General features: G+C 43.8%; 1 protein-coding gene across 1 annotated transcript in view; it reads left to right on the top strand.

The window, feature by feature from the left end:
* The window catches only part of thsd7aa (thrombospondin, type I, domain containing 7Aa), a 129227-nt gene that overhangs the window by 41940 nt on the left and 65208 nt on the right, over positions 1–22079 (top strand). The window contains exons 2-4 of the mRNA XM_082187013.1: positions 3408–4353; positions 14637–14885; positions 19246–19427. Coding sequence (XP_082043139.1) covers positions 3408–4353; positions 14637–14885; positions 19246–19427 — 1377 coding nt within the window. The remainder of the gene's footprint in view (positions 1–3407; positions 4354–14636; positions 14886–19245; positions 19428–22079) is intronic.

Here is a 22079-nt window from a genome sequence, read left to right as displayed (position 1 = left end):
CAAACAAAGGAGTCTTATCTACCACAAACCTCTTTCCATCTCCCTCTTTTATCTTTTCTGCTTTTTACCCATTTACTTTTCCTTTTTTCACTCCCACATCCCTGCCTTTTCCATCTCTTTTCATTAAATATACCACATCCACGGTAACCTTTACGGATGGAAATGAATTTGCCATCTTCCGTCGCTCCTAGAATTTGCGGGCATGACTATATCATGCTTCTGTGATGTGGCGCTCATTCCAGCATGGTGTTCTGCTGTGAGTTCCCCTGGTGTCCCCTGGCCTGTAGATGACCACATCACCCTGTGACATGCTCATAAATTATTCTGAGCACCTGCAGCTTCAGGCGTTGTGAATGAAGAAGCTCTTGCCTGCTCTCTCTGGGGAGGTCCATTATGCCTCCCCAACAAACACTTGCAGTTGTTTGTGAGATAGTAGCTCTGGTTAATGGAGTTCTCCAAGTTCAATACAACAGTACATTCTCAATCTGCAGCATTTGTGGCATGATGTTGATTACCACAAAAAACAAGTAATAAATAATGTTTTCTCTAAAAAATCCAAAATGTAGTTTACGCTTTACCCCTATTCCACCAGAACGGTTCACGTTCTGGAGCCAGAGCTTGTTCTCGGCCAGGCAAACTGGAGCTTGTCATGAACCGGCCGCGTGTTTCCACAGACTTGAGGAATAAACAGTGACATAACGCTGCTCTGTGTTGTTTATCTTACTATAACCAGTCTAAAATCAAAGAATGCATGTCCCATTGTTTTTGCAGGCATTGTGTCACTTCTGTTTGGCTATTCACAGTACCAGAAGGGATTCTAGCGAACCCGGCAGTTCGCATAAACTCCCGGGACTCTCATCTGTCCTTTTTGGAGATATATAGAATCTAAAACCGTTGAATCACTCACTCTCAGACTCTCACACGATGGATTTCGCTCGCGCACACAGTTTTATATATTTATATACAAAGAGAAATCAAGTTCAATGTTATTACATTGCTCAGCAAGACTGCCATAGACAGCGACAGCATTTCTCCACTGTCCCCCTTTTTTTGCGGTGGAAATGTGCGCAACGAACATGGGTTGGGAACTTAGGCACTTACAATGGAAGTAAAGGGGTGAATTTAAGGAGGATTCAAAAGAAGAAATATAACAAAAATATGAATAATATATGTTAACAGGCATATTGTTTACACCTTGTGACTATACTATTGAAACAATGACTATTTAAAGTTTTTTGATTGGCTCCATTCACTTCCATTGTAAGTGCCTCACTGTAACCCAGATTTATGTTTTTGTTTTTTGTTTTATGCTCGGATTGATACGGTAAAACCAACACGAACGTTACTGTTTGTATCACTTTGTATCAATTGCCGAGGAAGCCTCCGGAGCTGAAATTCAGATATGGAAATGGGCGCTTCGTTTCCGACACGTGCTGTAAGGGGTAGACCAATCACAACAGACTGAGCCATCTGACCAATCAGAGCAAAGTTGGCTCTCAAAAAGGGGCTTGGAGAGAACCATTTCAGACTGTGAGAAAAAAAGGGTTATGCTGCAATGTATATTATGAGAATAGTAATGTATTTTTGTTTTGTTTTTTGTTTGTATTTTTCTACCTTGGATGCATGTAAACCTATTGTAGGAGACCTCCAAATCAAAATTAGGAATCTTTAAAATAGCATAATAGGGACACTTTGAGAAAAATGAGAGGTAAATATTGTAAATGTTTATTAGTAATCAACATTATGATTCAGATGCTGTAGATTGAGTTTAACTTAAGCCAGGGATTGTATTTTGAGTGTTAAATGCAAACTTGTTCACTTGTTTGGAATTTTAATCTTCCTTTCAAAATCAAATTGCTCTTGATTTCCCCAGAAAATTGGAGTTTACAGTGGCTAACCATGTGACAAACTGCATGTGGAATAAGTCTGAAATTACTCACCGCTAGTTTTTTTTAATTAAATCAGCAGCTTGTATTTGAAACGGGTGGGAAAAAAGAGCACATGCGAGTACATGCGGTGTATAAATATCTTTTTTCTGGCATTTGAGGTCATTCAGTTTGTGGTGGCTCTGTCTATTGTATCCGAAGTGGTTTCTTGTGGTCGGTATCGATCTGTATTGACCTGGTCCTTGTGGTTGCAGCTGTAGGCTAATTCAGCACACTGCTTCTTCCGTTGACATTTACATCGTACTATCTCGTCTTTATCAAGTGGAGTCATAAAGCAGGGCTTCAAATGGCCTTCATTTCCCTGAAATAAATCACCCCTTTACCCTGTCTTATAAAGTGCCCACCCAGGCACTTTCTAAGAAAGATACCAGAACATACAATGAAATCATGTAGTCAGAGAGCTTTTTAAAAAATATTATTTGTGAGATCATCAAATGAAATGACCTTAGGGGACGGTTACAAAAGTTAAAAATATGAAAATAGAGATGCAATATAACATTTCATCACTTGGTATATATATATTTTTTTTTTTCCTTCATATCTGTGACCTCAACAAATTGTCAGACTGAATTTCAGTTCATCTGTCAACTCACTTTTATTTACTGCTTCAGACTGTGTACTTATGTTTCCATTGTTCTATTAACTGAAAAATTGGAAGATGTCGAGGAGATGAGGAGTTTGAGGCTGTTACTTTAATATTTTAATAGTCAGTTACTATTCTATGTATCTCTCCACTGTCCAACAAAATACCAGCACTAACAGTGGCAGATGGGATTAGTTGTCAGATGTCACAAGTTTTCAAATTAAAAATGTATTTTATTGAAAAAATAGCAATGCTTACTTATATTGCTTACTTAAATGTGGGTACTCATTACTACTCTACGGTACTAATATGCACATTTTATGGGTAGATAATATCCAAAGTTGTCCCTTTAAGAATACTGTCCCTGTTACAAGCTAAGGTACTTATAAAGGTAAAATTTGTGCACTTTTTATTTTTATTAATGTATTTATTTTCTTTTATAAATATTCTTATCAATATCCACATTTTAATATTTCATGAAAAATATTTATTTTTAGAACAATGTTAACTGCCTCTTTCTTTCTTCTCCCTGTGACCACAAAGATGTTTCTGGCATGCTGTGAAATCCATCAGTAAAATCAGCTTGTCTTCACTACTGCACTTCCCTAGAGTGTTTTGAATTATAGTCCCTGGGAATACCGGAATATTGATTCAGGCAATGGGTATTTGACTCCTCCTGCTCATGTCCTGTTTTTAGCTCTATTTAATGTCTTAAGTGCATGTAGTCTGCAGACATTAATTATGACTTGCAAAGGAAGTGTAAGAGGATGCGATCAGGATATTGAACATGAGTGCAAATCAAGACATCTGTTCAAGACTACTGACTCTATTGTTTTGCTAAATTGTAAAGTTGTCTCTTTCATCTTCATCTCTTTTAGGGCCATGGGGTAGGTGCATGGGGAACGAATGTGGTCCAGGAGGAAGTCAAAGCCGAGCAGTATGGTGTGCCCACTCCGAGGGCTGGACCACGTTACACACCAACTGCCAGCAGTCAGACCGGCCCAGCAACCAACAGAGCTGCTTCCGGGTTTGCGATTGGCACAAAGAGCTGTACGACTGGCAGCTAGGGGCCTGGAACCAGTGTGTGCCGGTGTCTATGCGTAGTGCAGGCGTGCCAAGGCCAGCGGTATGCACTCGGGGCGAAGAGGGCATCCAGACGCGGGAAGTGGGCTGCGTGCACAAATCGGATGGTGTGTCCGCGGAAGATGCCATCTGCGAGTACTTTGAGCCCAAGCCACGGTTAGAGCAGGCCTGCCTTATCCCGTGCCCACGCGACTGTGTGGTGTCCGAGTTCTCCCCATGGACGTCCTGCTCCAAGAGTTGTGGGATGGGCTTGCAGAACCGTTTGCGTTTGGTTCTAGCCCCGCCCCTTTTTGGCGGTTCGGCTTGCCCCAACCTCACAGAGTTCCACACCTGCCAGCCAGGCCAATGTGAGGGCAATGAAAGCCTGCACAGCCTGAGGGTGGGACCTTGGGGCCAATGTATCATCTCACCTATACGACAGGCACGGGAAACACAAGAAGCCAGGGAGCCGAAACGAGAACGGAAAGCCAAACGGGACCGGCAAGCCAGGCAGGAGCGCCAGGGCAAGCGACGCAAGAACAAAGAGAAAAAGGAGGTGAAGGAAAACAAAGGAGAACGTGTGAGGGACAGGGTGAGGGCGAAGGGGAAGATGAGGGACCCTGAGACCCGAGAGCTCATCAAAAATAAGAGGACAAGGAATCGTCAGAACCGCCAGGGGTTGAAGTTCTGGGACCTGCAGGTGGGCTATCAGACCCGGGAGGTGACGTGTGTGCACCGAAGCGGAAGCACAGCAGAGTTCAGGTCAGCCTCTTCTTCTTCTTCTTCGCCTCGTGTCTTCATGCACGGTTTGGTTTGGTTATGAAGTTGTTATTCTTTTTGAGGCTTCATTCTGTGCAGGGAATTAGCTTAGGTTTGCTAATTTACTTTTGCAGCGTAGTAGAAGCTATTGCAATCAACATTTTATCAATTGTTTTTTAATTAAATGGCAGTTAGATGTAAACAGTATCTAAGGCTGGGTACCAATACAGATGTTTTAATTCTGTTCCGATTCACAAGCTTTTGATGCATTTAGATTTAACTTAATTTCAGTTAATTTGGATATAGTTTAGCTACAGTGTCAGTTTTGCTTTTGTATAAAATAAATTCTCTTAGCTAATCCTGTAAAAATGTATACACTGCTGTTCAGAAGTTTGGGGTTATTCATATTTGTTAATGTTAAAAAAAAACATAGGCTACATTTTTTTGATGATAAAAACAGTAAAAACAGTAATATTGTGAAATATTATTACAGTTTTTTTTCCCATTCTGTACATTATTAAATGGAGTGCTGTGGGATCATTAAAATGAAGGTTGAGATTAATCAGAAAATCTATATTTTTACCTAGACCTAACAGAAATATATCAACACAGGGAAGAGAACTGTGATCTTTTTATTTCATTTTTTTTTTTCATTTCATAGTTGTTGTTTTTTTAAGGGAGAGCATAAGTACAGATTCACTGACCTTATCAACTTGGTGATATTATGTCAACACTGCCTCTTTCCCACCTCCAGTGTTTCTGCTCTTCTCTCCTCATCGTGTTAAAGCTGGTCAGTCTTCTGTCCCTGTGCATGTGTGAGAAAGTAGAAGAGAGCACAGAGGCAACACTAATGTCTTGTTTTAGGCCACAGGGATATGTCAAGCCTGCATTCACCAACACATACTCCATTTCATACAATATGCTTTTTACACACACGCACACATACACACACGGCAAAAGTACAAACAGACTTCATTAAAAAAACAAGAGACCACCGCACATGTATACTTAATTTTTAACACATGCTCTCGAGTTGTTTGTTGATATCTGTTGATATCCTCTGTATTCCAGCTTTAGCAAAGTTAACAAGGTGCTTCACAGAAAAGAATGTAGTAATAGATCCCAGGGGCTATTAATATTAACCTGTGGCATGTTTCTATTCCTAGCTTTTATGTTAAGTCATAGACTCCAGCGAATACACTGCATGCCAGCAATCTGAATTGTAACGGTCATTTAATCTAAGTGAAATTGACATGTGAAGGCCGAGTATGGTAACTCATACTCGAAATTTGTCCTCTGCATTTAACCCATCCAAGTTAGTGCACACACATTAGGAATAGTGAGTAGTGAATACACACACCCGGAGCAGTGGGCAGTCATTTTTGCTGTGGTGCCGGGGAGCGATTTGGGGGTTAGGTGCCTTGCTCAAGGGCACCTCAGTCATTTTCTGCAAGTATTGAGAATCGAACCCACAACCTTCAGGTTACCAGTCTTACTCTCTAACCATTAGGCCGTGACTGACTACCTATGTTATTATTTCCCTCTCTGTTGGGGTTTGTGGAGTATGATAAATGGAATTTTAAAACGTTTTTGCAGTGGAGTTTCCCTCGAGGAAGTTTCTGAGATTCAGTCAGTAATAGGCTAACTAGAGAGAGAAATCTCATTTATGGAGCACATGATGACCCAAGCCCATTGCCTTCCCGTCATTCCATCACCCTAGTACTAACTGCCTGCCCGGAATGTAATTGCATCATCATAAACCAAAGATTTAATAGTCATTTTCCTTCAGAAATGTCCCTCATCATTTTCCTATCAATTTTAGACAATACAAGTTATTTGATGCAACCTATAATATGGTCTTTTTGCGGCAAGTGGTTTCCATTATGTTTGCTCAGCCTGTCATTGAGAATGTTTTATTGAAGTTCCGTTTGATTGAGAAATTTCACAGATCTCCAATGCATGTCCTCATTCTGTCTCACATGGTGAAACTTTTAATCTGCTTTAATTGAAGAGGTATTGTCAAGTGAAATTTGAATATCACTACAAGCAACTTTAGACTTTCCGAGTAAATTCAGCAAAGCAACATGTCCTTCAACACCTCCTTTAGGGCTTTAAGAAGCAAAAAATGCTGTCATGCTCACCCTAGGTTCCCCTTCTAGAGTCAGAATGGGGACATGTCATATCTGCCTGTATTTGTTGGTATATGGGATTAGCGCAGGAAGATGGGAGAGAGATGCACAGTGTCCCAGGCAGATCAGTACATTAGAGCTACTCATTGACTTCACAGATGGCTGAAATCCCCAAAGAGGCTTAGCTGATTCTGATGACCGCATTAATGCAGCGTCCTACCTCAGATCAAATGTATGGAATGGCAAGGTCAGGAACAAGAAAAGCAAAAATCAGACCTCATTCCGTGGCAAATGTCAGTCAACCAAAATTATTAGTTACTTGATTATGCTCTTGATTTGTGCTCTGGGAAAATGTAGCATAATGCTGCTCTTTCTGTTTTTTTTTTCATGGGCACATGATCTCAAATTATGTATTGGCTTTAATGCCAGTCTGTTAAGGTATTTAAAAATAATAATTATGAAGGCATGGTAAAAAAAAAAAATATATATAACAAAAAGAAAGTGCCAAATTAAAATATGTTGTTAAACATCATTATTGGCCTCTGGTTTTTAATTCAACAGCCTTTGACACCAACGCTGTGATCTGTGAACCATCCAGGCCTCTGATTTCTTCATCTGACTGATTAAGACAAATGAGACCGTGCTTATATGTCATGTAGGAGCTCTAGTTAGGGCCACAGTCTCAATCATAACAACCCCCAGAGCCAAGCCGTCGCATGCTTTTGATGCCTCTTAATTAAAATTCATTGAAGCCATAGTTTGATACATATCTAAATTGAATCACGATCTGTAGTGACTGCAGTGAAATATAAATGAAAGGACAGGGATGAGGAAAACTCCTGGTGAGATGCTGTGTCAGAGTGTAGGCAGTATTAAGATTATTATCTTTATGGCATTTTGCATATATCTATAGTGTTTTACAATAATTGGATGGGATTAATTGAATGCAACTTGGTCAGGCTTAAGACTATAATTTTTCGTTCTTTTTTTAAAGATAACAACATAATTAGCATCCTCCTTATCCAAGACTGGTCTTATGTTAACGGGACAGCACATCAACAGTTTAAAAAAAATAGCGACGTTAAAGCAGGCTCTTTGTAGTGCATATTCTGTCCAATATTAACTAAGAGCTGTGTGCTTTGTTACTTCTGATAAGAAACAAAGTCTCAGCTTTCAAAGTATGTCCATTTTATCACAAAAATTCAAGCAATAAATTGCGTTTTGGCGCTCTTAAGCTTGACGTGACATCACTGTAGCGCCTCCGTTCAAGCTGCACCTTGGAGCGCGAGTCTTTTCTTCCACTTTAATACAAGTTATAGCATGAAAAAACATGCATGAACATTAAAAGGAATGCTTAAAGAAGCAGTACAACTTACCGAAATGTATCAGGTCACGTGTAATCACTCAATCAGTGGAAAGACGTCAATAAAACAACATTGCATTTACCTCAGGAAAGTTACCAAATGCTTAGGCCTATAGTTTGTTAGTTAGCTATACAAACACTAGAGAGGAGCTTATTTACTGTTAATTATGTATGTATATTTCAATAAATTTGTCATGAAGACAAGTGTTTATGAAAACTACCTTATGTGCAACTGCATTTTATAGCCTACAAAAAATTCTGTTTCTATTTGAGTGCAATTATTATATCTGAAAATATAAGCAGTTGAATATAACCTCTATTATTATATCAATGTACCAAACGTACTCGGTTACCTAACGTAACCTCTGTTCTCTCTAGAGAGGGAACGAGTATTGCGTAAGTTTAGCTTACGCTACGGGTAAAGTCATCTTTTCTCGAGATATGAAGCAAAAAATTATCCTTAATTTTTATATCTTGTCAACGCAGTGCGGCAGCAAGCAGACCTAGAGCAGGCAATCTAGCGTGCTCATAGGCTGCTCTGCGGCAACTGCAGCAGCCTATCACTGAGCCCTTGGCGTGACGTCACGCCCAATGAGCGCGAGCAGCGCGCCTACGCGTCACGGCCCGAGGCGGGGCGTGGCAGAGGGTATAAATATGGGCTGAGAGGCTGCTTTCACTGGTTTTTGTCGCAGAAGCGAGTGAGCTCGTGGCGCGAGCACGGCGGGTTACGCAATACTCGTTCCCTCTCTAGAGAGAACAGAGGTTACGTTAGGTAACCGAGTACGTTCTCTTACGAGAGGTTCTCTCGTATTGCGTAAGTTTAGCTTACGCTACGGGAACTCCCTTGTCAACGCCGTGCGCGCCCGGCATCCACTGAATGAGTCCCAGGGAAGCCCGGGGAACACGAGAGTGTGAGCCAGGCGGCCAATGATATGGCTAGCGCAAGTACATAAGCACATAGTAGGGGGAACAGAACGGCGCGGCCGGTCTGACTAACCAACCCTTATATTGTACAGCTCAACCAGGAGGGCTAAATCAAACAGCAGTAGCCCACGCACAGAAGTGGGCCGGCCTACGCGAGATTTAGACTGATAAAAGTTTAGCCTGCAGGGCGGGAACTTCTAGATTGTAAAATCTAACAAATGTAGACGGGGAGGCCCAGCCCGCCGCCGTACAAATGTCATGAATAGAAATTCCGCTAGTCCAAGCCCATGCCTCTAGTAGAGTGGGCTCTGATGCCCAAAGGGCATTGCAGGTCTTTAGACGCATAAGCAGCTGCAATAGCGTCCACTATCCATCTGGACAGAGTGTGTTTCGAGGCGGCGAGACCCTTGGTGCGCCCACCAAACGAAACGAAAAGCTGCTCCGAGCGCCTCATGGCGGCGGAGCGCGTAATGTAATTTCTCAGCGCTCTGACAGGGCAAAGGAGATTACTGTCAACTTCGCTGCCGGTAGCCGGCAAAGCTGAGAGAGAAATGACCTGTGCTCTGAAGGGTGTGCCCAACACTTTGGGGACATAACCGTGTCTCGGTTTGAGAATGACTTTAGAGTCATTAGGTCCGAACTCGAGACATGCCGCGTTAACTGATAACGCATGCAGGTCACCCACACGTTTGACTGAAGACAGGGCTATCAGAAAAACGGTTTTGAGCGTGAGGTATTTCATATCCACAGTTTCCATGGGTTCAAAGGGATGCGCTTTCATGGCCTCTAAGACCAGGGAAAGATCCCAAATAGGAACCGAGGGGGGTCGCGGGGGGTTCATCCTCCTAGCTCCTCTAAGGAAGCGGATAATGAACTAATTCCTCCCTAATGCGCGGCCCAGCGCCGAGTCGGAAAAAGCTGATACGGCCGCAACATATACTTTGAGCGTGGAGGGGGACCTGCCCATGTCCAACAGCTCTTGGAGGAAACAAAGCACACGCGACACCTCACATGTTTGTGGATCCAGCCCTTGGGCGGTGCACCATTTATTAAACACAGACCATTTAGATGTGTAGAGCCGTCTCGTAGAGGGAGCTCTAGACTGTGTGATCGTGTTCACAACCCCTATTGGCAAGTCAACGGGTATCCGTTGACTATCCATACATGCAGAGACAGCGCTCTGGATGAGGATGCCAGATCGAGCCGCGGGCTTGAGAGAGAAGGTCTCTTCTCACCGGTATCGGCCAGGGGGGTGTGTCCGCCAGCCGTATTAGATCTGGGAGCCACGTTTGATTCTCCCAATACGGGGCTATGAGGAGCACCGTGTGGCGCGCTTCCCTGATTCTCCCGATGACTTGTGGCAGCAGAGAGACAGGGGGAAAAGCGTAAAGCGGGCCGCTGGGCCAGGTTTGGGCCAGCGCGTCCTCGCTCTTGGAAAAGAACCGTGGGCAGTGCGCGTTGTCTTTTGACGCAAAGAGGTCGACTTCCGCTCTGCCGAAACGGCGCCACAGTGACTGGACTGTTTGGGGATGCAAAGACCACTCCCCCAGGGGAACATTGTCCCTGGACAGTCTGTCTGGACCCTCGTTCAGGAGACCCGGCACATGCGCGGCTCTCAGCGAGCGCAGTGAGTGCTGAGCCCACACAAGGAGGCGTTCCGCCAGGGCGCAGAGTGTTTTGGATCTGACACCGCCCTGACGGTTCACATAGGCTACCACTGACATGTTGTCCGTGCGGACTAGTACATGGTGGCCCTGTAGGTATGGGAGGAAGTGCTTGAGCGCTTTCTCGACCGCCAGCATCTCTAGACAGTTTATATGAAGGTGACTCTCCTGGTCTGACCAAGGGCCATAGACCGGTCTGCCCTCTAATAGCGCTCCCCAACCTAGGTTGGACGCATCTGTCGAGACAACTTTCCGGTGCGAGACAACTCCCATCGTCACTCCCGTGCGATACCATTCGGCTGCTAGCCAGGGCTGCAGGGCTGAAACACAGCCATGATCCACTCTGACTCGTAAGCGGCCGGCCGTCCAGGCTCGGTGAGGCACTCGCGCTTTCAGCCAGCGTTGAAGCGGGCGCATGCGCAGTAAGCCCAGCTGGAGCACTGCTGCAGCTGAGGCCATATGCCCCAGGACTCGCTGGAATGTCCTCAGCGGAACCTGACTGCCTGTCTGGAAAGACGCGGCGAGATGTCGAATGCGGCGCGCGCGCTGCTCTGACAATCTGGCCGTCATAGCCACCGAGTCCAGTTCTATTCCGAGAAAGGAAGTCGACTGGCGGGGCAGTAATGAGCTCTTGGTCCAGTTGACCGAGAGACCCAAGCATTCCAGATGGCTGAGAAGCGCTGTTCTGTGAGACAAAAGCTCTGCCTCTGACTGCGCGAGGACTAGCCAGTCGTCCAGATAATTCAGTATCCGCATTCCTTGTCTCCTCAGGGGAGAGAGAGCCGCGTCCATGCACTTCGTAAATGTACGGGGTGCTAAAGATAGACCGAACGGCAGGACGGTGTACTGATATACCCGACCGTCAAAGGCGAATCTCAAGAATGGCCTGTGACGGGGTATTATCTGAATCTGAAAATATGCGTCCTTTAGATCGAGAGAGATGAACCAGTCTCCCGGGCGAATTTGCGCGAGGATTTGTCTGGTTGTGATCATTTTGAACGGCCGTCTCATGAGAGCTTTGTTCAATGTCTCAGATCTAAAATAGGTCTCAGCGCTCCGTCCTTCCTGGGTACGAGGAAGTAACGGCTGTAAAGCCCGACTCGCTCAGAGAAGGATAAACCTGTTCTATAGCCCCTTTGCGCAGCAGCTTCGCTATTTGTGCTTGAAGCAGGTGCGCTGCTTCTAAAGTCACTTTTGTCTCCGTCTGCGCTAGAAAGCGCGGGGGGCGACGAGCGAATTGAAGCGAATAGCCGTGTTATATAGTATTCAGCACCCATTCTGACGCGCCCTGAATAGCTTCCCATGCTTTTGCACGCATAGCTAGGGGTCGAATGGTCTCTGGGTTCAGATCGCCGCGCTGAGCGGGATGGGGAACCTGTATCAGAGAGGATGGGGCGGCGACGCGCCGCCAGTGCTCGAACACGGGGGCTGGAAAACAGTGCTGACTGGCTGTAAAGCATATGATGGCTCGATCGCTACGGATGGAGCGCGTTTTGCTGCTAAACACCCCTGGCGCGAGAGCGGCGTGGGGGTTGTCATGTCTGAAAGTGGGTGCGCGTGCTCGTGAGCGGGCGCAGAGTTTACACTTATAACACGGCCAGTGTTTGGGAGCTTTGTAACCCGAGGTAACTGAGTGGCAGAGCAAGCAGCGGGTAGTTGTGAGCACAGGGTTGTGGGCACATTTACTACACTTGGTACTCGAGCGTGTGTCCGCTTTATGAGAGTGCGCTCTGAGCGTGTTACCATGGGGATAGTGTTTGTGTGTAGTGGTGAGCACAATTTCTACACTTATGACACCTTCGGCCAGAGCCGGAATGTTTGTGAGCTTTGGAGGATCTGCAACCCGGGGTAACTGTGTAACAGAGCGGGCAGTGGGTAGGTGTGGGCACAGAATTGTGGGCACATTCTCTACGCTTAGCACTCGAGCGGCGCATGCCCGCTATGAGAGTGCGCTCTGTGAGCGTTACCGGGGAGACCGTGTTTGTGTGTAGCAGTGAGCACGTGGGAGTGGGCACATATTCTACACTTATAACACCATTGGCGTTATAGGAAACTGATAGAGCGAATGCTTTGATGGCTCATATGTTTAGACGCTCATAAATACTCAAGCACCATCCTGTGAGCGGGAGGGTGCGAGATGCGGGTTCACTTTCTGTATGTAAGAAAGCTGCCGCGAGCTCGGAGAAGCCAGCAGAAAAAAATATATTTATCTGCCGCCAGAGTCGGATTCGAACTCGGGTCCCCCGCGCGGGAGCCTAGTGTTCTGCCACTGAGCCACAGGGGCACACATAAGCTCTTAGTTAGCGCGAGCATATGACAGAGCGTCGTGTTTCGTTTCGGCGTTTGTTTGCAGGCGCGCGTGTATTAAACAGGCTCGTTTACTGCAGTATTAGTATTTCCAGCCGCCTGAACTTTAGAGGGGACTGAGAAATATGTCAGGAACGGAGTTTAGTCCGACCTGGGTGGGACTTCCTCTTTTCGCCGGTGCTCGTGACGTCCGCTCTGATATCCCTTGAGAACGGCGCGGTTGCGCGGCTCGGACAAAGGGAGAGAGAGCGGGAAGATGTCATCATGTGCTGTGACATCGTTAGTTTGCAGACGTGCGTGTATGAAAACAGGCTCGTTTACTGCAACATAGATATTTCTAGTCGCCTGTAGCTTAGGAGGGGACTGAGAAATGGAGGTGGCCGGTAGGTGACGCGCACGACCGAGACGCGGGGTAGCTTTCTTATAACGTAAAGGAAGCCAGCCCGTGACCGCCTACTTCTGACATCCCTTGTGAGCGGCGCGTTTGCGCGGCTCGAACAGAGGGGGAGAGCGCAGGAAGGGCGAGCGTCGTCATGTTTTGCGTAGCGTTAGTTTGCAGGCGTGCGTGCATAAAAACAGGCTCGTTACTGCAATATATGTATTTCCAGTCGCCTGAGCTTAGGAGGGGACTGAGAAATATGTCAGGAATGGAGGTTAGTCCGCTAACACTCTACTCTCCTTTAGCCCGTGACGGGGGGGTAGCTTTCTTGTAACGTAAAGGAAGCTATAGCCCGAGACCGTCCGTTTCTGACATCCCTTGTGAGCGGCGCCGTTTGCGCGGCTTGACAGAGGGGTCTGACGTCATCTGCTTCGTCCCCTGAGGCGACGGCAGTGCGGGCAATGGCCGGCCGCTGCGCGTCGGTGAAGGGCGGGGGAGAAGGAGAGAGCGAGGCTCGCGGGAGGGGCTCCGGCGAGCGCTCAGCTGTCATACCCGGCTCGCTGAACGCAGCCGCCCGGGTAGAAGGCCAGGCAGAGAGCGCAATCACAAGGCGGTCTCCGTCGCTGAGCGTGGCTCTGCACGAGCCACAGGATGAGCGAGGCATTTGAAACAACGCCTCGCGCTCTTTTAGATGCAAAGTGTGTCGCGGGGCGAGCACACAACACACACACATAGAGCAAATAAAGGATATATTCGCCGGATAGCGAAGCAGGCAGGGATAGCTGAAGGCGGCGAAGGCGGCCGGCTTCCTCAGGCAGAATCCTCGGCTTGCAAGGCGCTGGTTTCAACGGCGGCTTCCTCAGAGATCAGCGATGCCAAGAGCTTCGCTGAAGAGACAAAAATCAGTGAAAGCAGCCTCTCAGCCCATATTTATACCCTCTGCCACGCCCCGCCTCGGGCCGTGACGCGTAGGCGCGCTGCTCGCGCTCATTGGGCGTGACGTCACGCCAAGGGCTCAGTGATAGGCTGCTGCAGTTGCCGCAGAGCAGCCTATGAGCACGCTAGATTGCCTGCTCTAGGTCTGCTTGCTGCCGCACTGCGTTGACAAGATATAAAAATTAAGGATAATTTTTTGCTTCATATCTCGAGAAAAGATGACTTTACCCGTAGCGTAAGCTAAACTTACGCAATACGAGAGAACCTCTCGTAAGAGAACTACAGGGTTACCTCTATAGTTACAGCATTTGTTGGGAGAGGGTTTTGATTTCTCTTTTTTTTCTTCTGTTTTTCTTAAGAAAATCAAACTATCGTTATGGCAAATGTCATTCTGAATAATCGGTATCGGTGGAGAAATTTAGTATTGGTGCATCTCTATAAATAATAGTATCTCTTTCCTCTGGTGTTTAGATTAAACTTGATGTTAAATACATTCATCATTTAGATGTCATGAATGTGCAGCTTAGTTTTATTAGAGATTGGATTCTTGGATCAATAACAGACTTTATTCTTTGATTCCACAGCCAGTGTAACCAGCAGACTCTTCCTGTGACATATCAAGCCTGTGTCATCCCTAAGGACTGTGAAGTGAGCGAGTGGTCAGACTGGTCTGTCTGCTCAAAGGAGTGCTACGATCTGAATGGGCGTAAGGGCCAGCGGACACGCGCACGTCAGGTGCAGCAGTTCCCCGTGGGTGGAGGAGCCGAGTGCACGGAGCTGGAGGAGAGCGAGCAGTGTTCACCTCAAGGAGAAGAAATCCCGCCATGTGTAGTGTAAGTGCTTCATCCATTCTGCTTCAGTGCTTGGATAATGAAATTTATATTAGATCTAATATCTAAAATTAATCATTTACTGTCAATGACTCCACTTTTAGAAGAAAAGGTTCTATATAGAACCGTATAGGGTTCTGTCAGACGCTTCATAAATAGAACATTTTAGGGGTTTCCATAATTTAGGGGATCATTTTACGCATTCAGTTTTAATTAATTCATTTTTTTTATTCTATTCTATTGTATTCTAATTATTTTTTTGTATTTTTTTGGGCATAAATGGTTATTTAAAAGTGAGTCAAGAACCCTAGGGTTTTATGTAGGACCCCTTTTAACCCTTCGAGAGTCCTTCAAATATGGAGTCCACCAGAATGGTACCAAACTTCTACAGTAGTACAAATAGGTTCTGTACTCATAAAACGAGGCTTGGAAAGTTTGTAAGTAGCCTACATCAAGAGTTTATTTAAAGGGGTGGTAAAACACCTTTTTTCGAAGGCTTGATTGTGTTTGTGGGGTGCACTGTAACATGTGTTCATGGTTCGTTTAAAAAAAAAAATATATTTTTCACATATTTAACCATTATTCTACACTGCTCTGTCCCTCCTTGTAAAAACGGTCGGATGATTTCCGGGTTCTATGAAGTCCCTACCAGTCGTTTGCTGTAGTCCTTAGAAATTGATTTCTTTAAAAGCAAATATCTCCCTTTGTATTGAACTTTGAGCGTTGTAACTTTGCAGATGTTGTTTATGCTCAATCAGCAACATTACACACTAGCTAAAGTTAAAAAAGTGAAATCACATTCAACCACCCCTTTAAATAACACTTGCCTGACGGCTCATGCTACTGCTAACCCGGACATCGATGTCACTTCAGTGATTTGGGAAAAGGATGTAAAAGTCCTGGCAGAAAGCGATGCATAAGTTATATCTTAAGTTATATCTCTGGCGACGCTTTGCTGTGTGCTGTTCGCGTTCATGTGTTTTGGAGGAGGTGTGGCTTTGGAGACGCTCTGAAGGGAGGATGGGATCTTATGCTTTAAAAGCTTGCTCTCTATTGCTAGCCTCACTGAAAATTGCCTACCCTACCTTTAAAGGAATCTCCTTGTATGGACATCATCTGTTGATGGCTTTCGTATAGCATGAATCTGTTAAAACACAGATGGAGGAGTGAAGGGGGTAGTGAGGGTGAGGGGAGGGTCCTGCTGGGGAAGATGGAGAGATGGTAGCAGGTTGGTGGTTTGGCACAGCGCCACCCCGGAGGAGGTGAGCTGATGAATAGTGAACGTCTGAGAGAACAGACCACACGCTGTCTAATCTGATCTTCCCTACAGATGGGCCGGTCCATTCCCCATCACTCATCACCTCGCTGCACTGGATCTCACCAGAGCGGAGGTGTATTTGATGGAGGTGAATGGTACTCCTGTAGCGCTTGACCCAGTGTGTGCCCGCCGTGCCTCTCACCAAACCCCACATGTGCTTTCACTGCTGTCACTGAGAATCCTTTACAGCAGGGGTTTATGACCAGACGTCCCCCCAGAGTGAGATCTAGGTGGCCAAGAATGGCTTGTAACTATTAAAATGTAATATTCACCCACTGTTAAGCATCTCGTAAATCTCTTAAAGGGATAATTCATTCTGTTTCATTTACTCACTCTCATGTTGTATGATACCGTATGATTCAGTGTTGGGAAAGCTATAGTAGAATTGTCACGTAGCTCCATTAAAGTCAAGCTAATTATTTTTATTTATTTATTTTTTTTGCTAAAAATATACAGCTCTAGGAAAAAAAACTTGGAGACCACTGCAAAATTAGCAGCAGTTTGTCAGGATTTACTATTTATATGAATGCGTTAGAGTAAAATTACTCTGTAAACTACTGACAAGATTTCTTCTAAATTAAAATAAATAATTTAGAGCATTTACACTCACTGTCCACTTTATTAGGTACACCTGTTCAACTGCTCGTTAATGCAAATATCTAATCCGCCAATCTCATGGCAGCAACTCAATGCATTTAGACATGCAGACATATCAAGACCATTTGCTGAATTTCAAACTGAGCATCAGCATGGGGAAGAAAGGTGATTTAAGTGACTCTTTAGGCTGATAGCCGATAGAAAGGCAACAGTAACTCAAATAAACGCTTGCTACAACCAAGGTCTGCAGAAAAGCACATGAGCAACTGCAGAAGAAGATCACACCGGTGACTCACCAAAATTGGACAATAGAAGATTGGAAAAACGTTGCCTGATCTTATTAGTCTTGATTTCTGCTGCAACAAACAGATGGTAGGGGCAGAATTTGGCATAAACTACATGAAAGTATGGATCCATCCTCCTTTGAATCAATGGTCAAGGCAGCTGCTGCTGCTGTAATGGTGTAACACATCATTTCTTGGCACATTTTGGGCTCCTTAGTACCAATTGAGCAACGTTTAAACGCCACAGCCTACCTGAGTATTGTTGCTGACCATGTCCATCCCTTTATGACCACAGTGTATCATCTTCTGATGGCTGAAAAATCTGCGGCTGTCATGTCAATATGAACCAAAATCGATGTTTCCAGCACCTTGTTAAATCAATGCCACAAAAAGTTAAGGCAGTTCTGAATGCAAAGGGGGCTCCAGGCCTTTACTAGCAAGGTGTTCCTGACAAAATGGCCTGTAAGTGTATTTGCAAGAAATTATAACTAGTCAAAATAACAAAACAAAAAAAGATGTCATATTTTCAGACAAAAAAAAAGTTTATATTTGTTTTTAAACAACACAAAACAAAAGTTTTAACTCTTTGGAATAACCCTGATTTCCAATCATATATACTGCTTTGCCATGGTGCATTAACATTTGGTTTGCAATGCATTACTCCAAAAAGAGAGTCCTAAAAAAGAAAGCTTTCTCATTTCGCACATTACATGTAGCTCAAGTACGGTGCATAATGGAAAGTGAGGCCCTCAAAACAAAATATTGAATGCAGTCTTGTCAGAAGCACACTCAAATACACACTGACTCACAGCTCATAAATATGGAGCTTTGCATTTGTGAGGTCAAATGGACTTCATTTTGAATCTGGGAAAAAAGGTTGAGAGCCATTACCATGGAAAGTCAACAGTAATTCTCTATTGGTTTTAAAATCAGACTCGTTGTATTCAAAAACTGAAATATTTCATATTATTTCATTTACACTACAGAAGCAAAGAAAGGGACCATTTACTTCTTAGTCTAGAGTGCATGTTCATGGTCAAGAATATATATTTTTTTAAATTCTCCTTTTTTCTCTCCTTATTTAAACTCTTCTGAAAGCTGAAAGCAGGACTTGTTATACTGAAGGTCACTGGACATTTAAACACAACTGCACACACACACACACACACACACACAACCAGCAATTCCCCCCAAAGCATGCCCTCTGGCTTTGATCAGCAAAACACATGTGAAAAAGAGGAAGTTGTTTCCTTTTTAGCCAACACTAAACTATGCATCATATAATTTAATTAGCATATACATACATATATTTATTTGTGTGTGTCTGTGTGTGCTTTAGCTTACTTGGTATGTATATATACCTTCCCTCCCTCTTGCATCAACAGCTCCTCTCATCTCCATCTCTGTTTACTGGCATGAGGGCGGGACAACCTGTCACTCATATGAGATCACAGCATTAGCAAACCACAATGATCCAATCAATTTCCACAGGACAAAATCAAGTCCCACCCTAGATTTTTTCTTGTTTGAGAAGCCTTTTCACTTGGATATACGTCACAATAGGTTTCACTTGGAAATACGTCACAATAGGGAAGAATAGACTATTGCAACTTCTGTTTACCTTCGAATTTAAGAAGCAACCCATGCCATGGACCAGCATTCAAAACACAGCAAATGCTTTTCTACATTCAATATAGACATTTAATTCGTATAATGTATTGGTCTACTTTTCTACTATATTTAAAAATGGATGTCTCATCAGGACGGGGAAAATAAAATGAAGCATTCAAGTGATATAGTTAGTACTGGTTGTGTCATTCTTTTTTTAATGGTTGTTCTCTAATGTTGCAACATTTCCATCCATAGCGCAGCTTTTGATGCTGTTTCACTGATGTTCTTTTGCTAACATAATAAATCAAAAAGCAGCAGCCAAGCCATCAAACTCAATGAAGCTCAATAAAGCCATGACCTTATTGCACATTCTGACTGACATGGCTTCTGATTGGTCTATTTAAAATCATCTGTATTTATAACTCCAAAGGACAGATCAAAGTACAGTTATTTTTATGTGAAAGGAATCAACACAAGCTTCACTCTGTCTCCAATTCTCTATCCGTCAGAGGATACATTAATAGGACATTGAACACTTCCTCTTTCTCCACAGGTATAATTGGAGAGCCACAGAGTGGAGCGACTGCAGGGTGGACGTGCTCCTCAGCCAACAGGACCGTCGACGCAGCAACCAGACAGGGCTCTGTGGAGGCGGGGTTCAAACCAGAGAGGTCTACTGCGTTCAAGCCCCCACCGAAACCTCGTCTAACCTCAGCTCCCTCAAGAACAAAGACGGTAACAAAACTAGCAAATTCACCCCGTTTCACTGACAAGGCTTAGGGCCTGATCATGCACCCGGCGCAATGCGGAGCCAGGCGTGACGCAAGTGTTTTTTGCTAGTTTCAGCCCGATGCAGTTATCATTTTCACGCACTGCGCCACATAGCAAATGCATTTGCGCCCATTTGTGCGCCCATGGGTCTGAAAACGAGGTGTGTACTGAAATAGACAAACTGAAACCCGGTCTAAAGTCAAAGGCGCAAACTTTTTTTTGTTATTATTTAAAGAGCGCATTAGTAATATGCGCCTATAGGTGGGTCCACAACGCCCGTACACTTTGTCCCGTAGATGGTCTGCTCACACGCTTTAACCACGAGCAGATCCGTTTCATGCAAATTCCACCATGTAAATGGCCAACGAGCGCAACTGGCTTTTAAAGGGAATGGGAGATGAACTCTGAAGGAACTCTACACCTTACGCCCAAAACACACCCATTACTCTTTAAGAGAATAGGGACAACCCTTTTAGACCATGCACCGGGCGCCCCGGCCATTTTTCTCGTCATTAAACTAGCAAAAGTGGATTCGGACTCGCCCTAAGTGCACTTGCGTCGTGCGCTTTAGACCATGCGCTTGGATCGTTAAAATAGGGCCCTTAAGGTATCTATTTGAAGAATACATTTTAAAATCAAAGGTATGAAGGTAGACACATCTCCACCTCGTAGACTCCATAGCTTCAGTCTGCAGTTGGTAATGTAATTGATGGTACAGATGGTACCATGTTAACATGTATTGATTTAAGATGATAAACATGAATGAAGTTATGTTTGGTAAATCCCCTTCCTGTTTTGGCTCAAGTCATCACAGCCCATGTAAAGACTTGCGCCTGTAAGCGAGCTGTTAGACAAAGATCAGTTGATGTTTGCACTGTGGTAAAACTCAAGCCAACATATAATTGGATTGCTTTTTAAAGGCTGAAATTAGATCACTAGGGGGAAATTAAGGAATAAAGAAGGCAGAGCCGTACAAATTAATGAGGCAGCTACTGTGGAATTTAAATGCTAATGCCGTCACAGGCATACACACAGGTGCAGATACACCCAAACACAAATTCTCTGGAGTAATATGACAGAAACAGAGAGATGCCAGCGCCTCATGCCGTGCGCCAATGCTGGTGCCGGGCCCGTGCTCACTCTCGGACTGACACAGAAACTCCCCTGCCATCTGCTCTGAGAGATGAACCGCCGACCTCTCAGGGAACTTATTCAAATGTCCACAGCTGTCCTCAAACAGGCATTGGCTCGTATGGCTTGGTCACACTACAGACAGAAAGACAAAGCACACAGAAAGTAGCTCGCCTTTTGAAATTAGACATTTGGTCTAATTAGATGGGCTAAAACTCACAATAGTGTATTTAACAGTTAAGCCGTGATTTTACAAAAGTTTACATGTGCAAACTTAAAAAAAAAAAAATGTCCAAGCTATATCTACTAAGTAGGTCTATTAAAGATTGTGTTTTACAGATGAGCAAAATAGGCATCTTATAGTCTGTGTAGCCAGTTTTTGTGTTAACACTTTAAAATAAGGTCTCATTTGTTAAAGCTAGTCAATGCAAAGGCATATATATATATATATATATATATATATATATATATATATTTTTTTTTTTATTTTTTTTGTTTTTTTTTTTTTCAGTATTCATTCACTTTTGTTAATGTTAGTTAATAAAAATGACCATGTTCATGTTAGTTCACAGTACATTAACTAATGGTAACTTTTAACTAATTTTAACTTTTGATCTTAAAGATGACCTATTTTCCTTTTTTACATTTTTTACTTTCTTTAGTATGTAATGTTGCTGTTTGAGCATGATAAAGGTTTGCAAATTTACAAAGCACAAAGTCACTCCAAAGGGGTGCATTGTTATCCTCTATATCAGTGTCACTGTTTCTGAACTCCCTGAAACGCCTTCATTGTAGTCTTGAGTTTTCTTCCGGGAATGAACACGTCACAATATTTCTCATTTAAATAATGTCTGCCCGAGGCATAAACAAAAAAGAGGGCGATGCCTTGTTGAGTTGTGTTGGTAGTGTGTTGAAACTCGCAGTTATGGTAAGGGGCATGACATTTTTGAAACACGCTCAAAGCGGCTGACGAATCACAGCACACTGATCCAGCCGACCAATCAGAGCACATTGTGCTTTTCAGAAGGAGGGGCTTCATAGAGACCAGAACTAAACAGTGTTACTGGGAAACTGTGAAATATTATCACAATTTAAAATAATGTGATATATTTAATATATTTTAAAATGTAATTTATTCCTGTGATTGCAAAGCTGAATTTTCAGCATCATTACTTCAATCTTCAGTGTCACATGATCCTTCAGAAATCATTCTAATTCTATTCTAATTTGCTGCGCAAGAAACATTTCATATTATTATCAATGTTGAAAACAGTTGTGCGGCTTAATATTTTTGTGGAAACCATAATACTTTTTTTTCCCCCAGAGTAGCATCATATTATTTTTGTAACAATGTAAAAGTCTTGAAATTATAACTCTAATTAATCCTTGCTAAACAACAGCATTATTATGTTTAAAAAAATCTTACCCTAAACTTTAGAACGGTAGTGTATACGTAATATAAATCACCAGACTGAAAATATTTAG

This window comes from Leuciscus leuciscus (genome assembly GCF_965113295.1).
Source record: "Leuciscus leuciscus genome assembly, chromosome: 12".
In the NCBI taxonomy this organism is placed as follows: domain Eukaryota; kingdom Metazoa; phylum Chordata; class Actinopteri; order Cypriniformes; family Leuciscidae; genus Leuciscus; species Leuciscus leuciscus.
The sequence above is the reverse complement of the archived record's forward strand: the minus strand, read 5'-3'. Positions and strand labels throughout refer to the sequence as shown.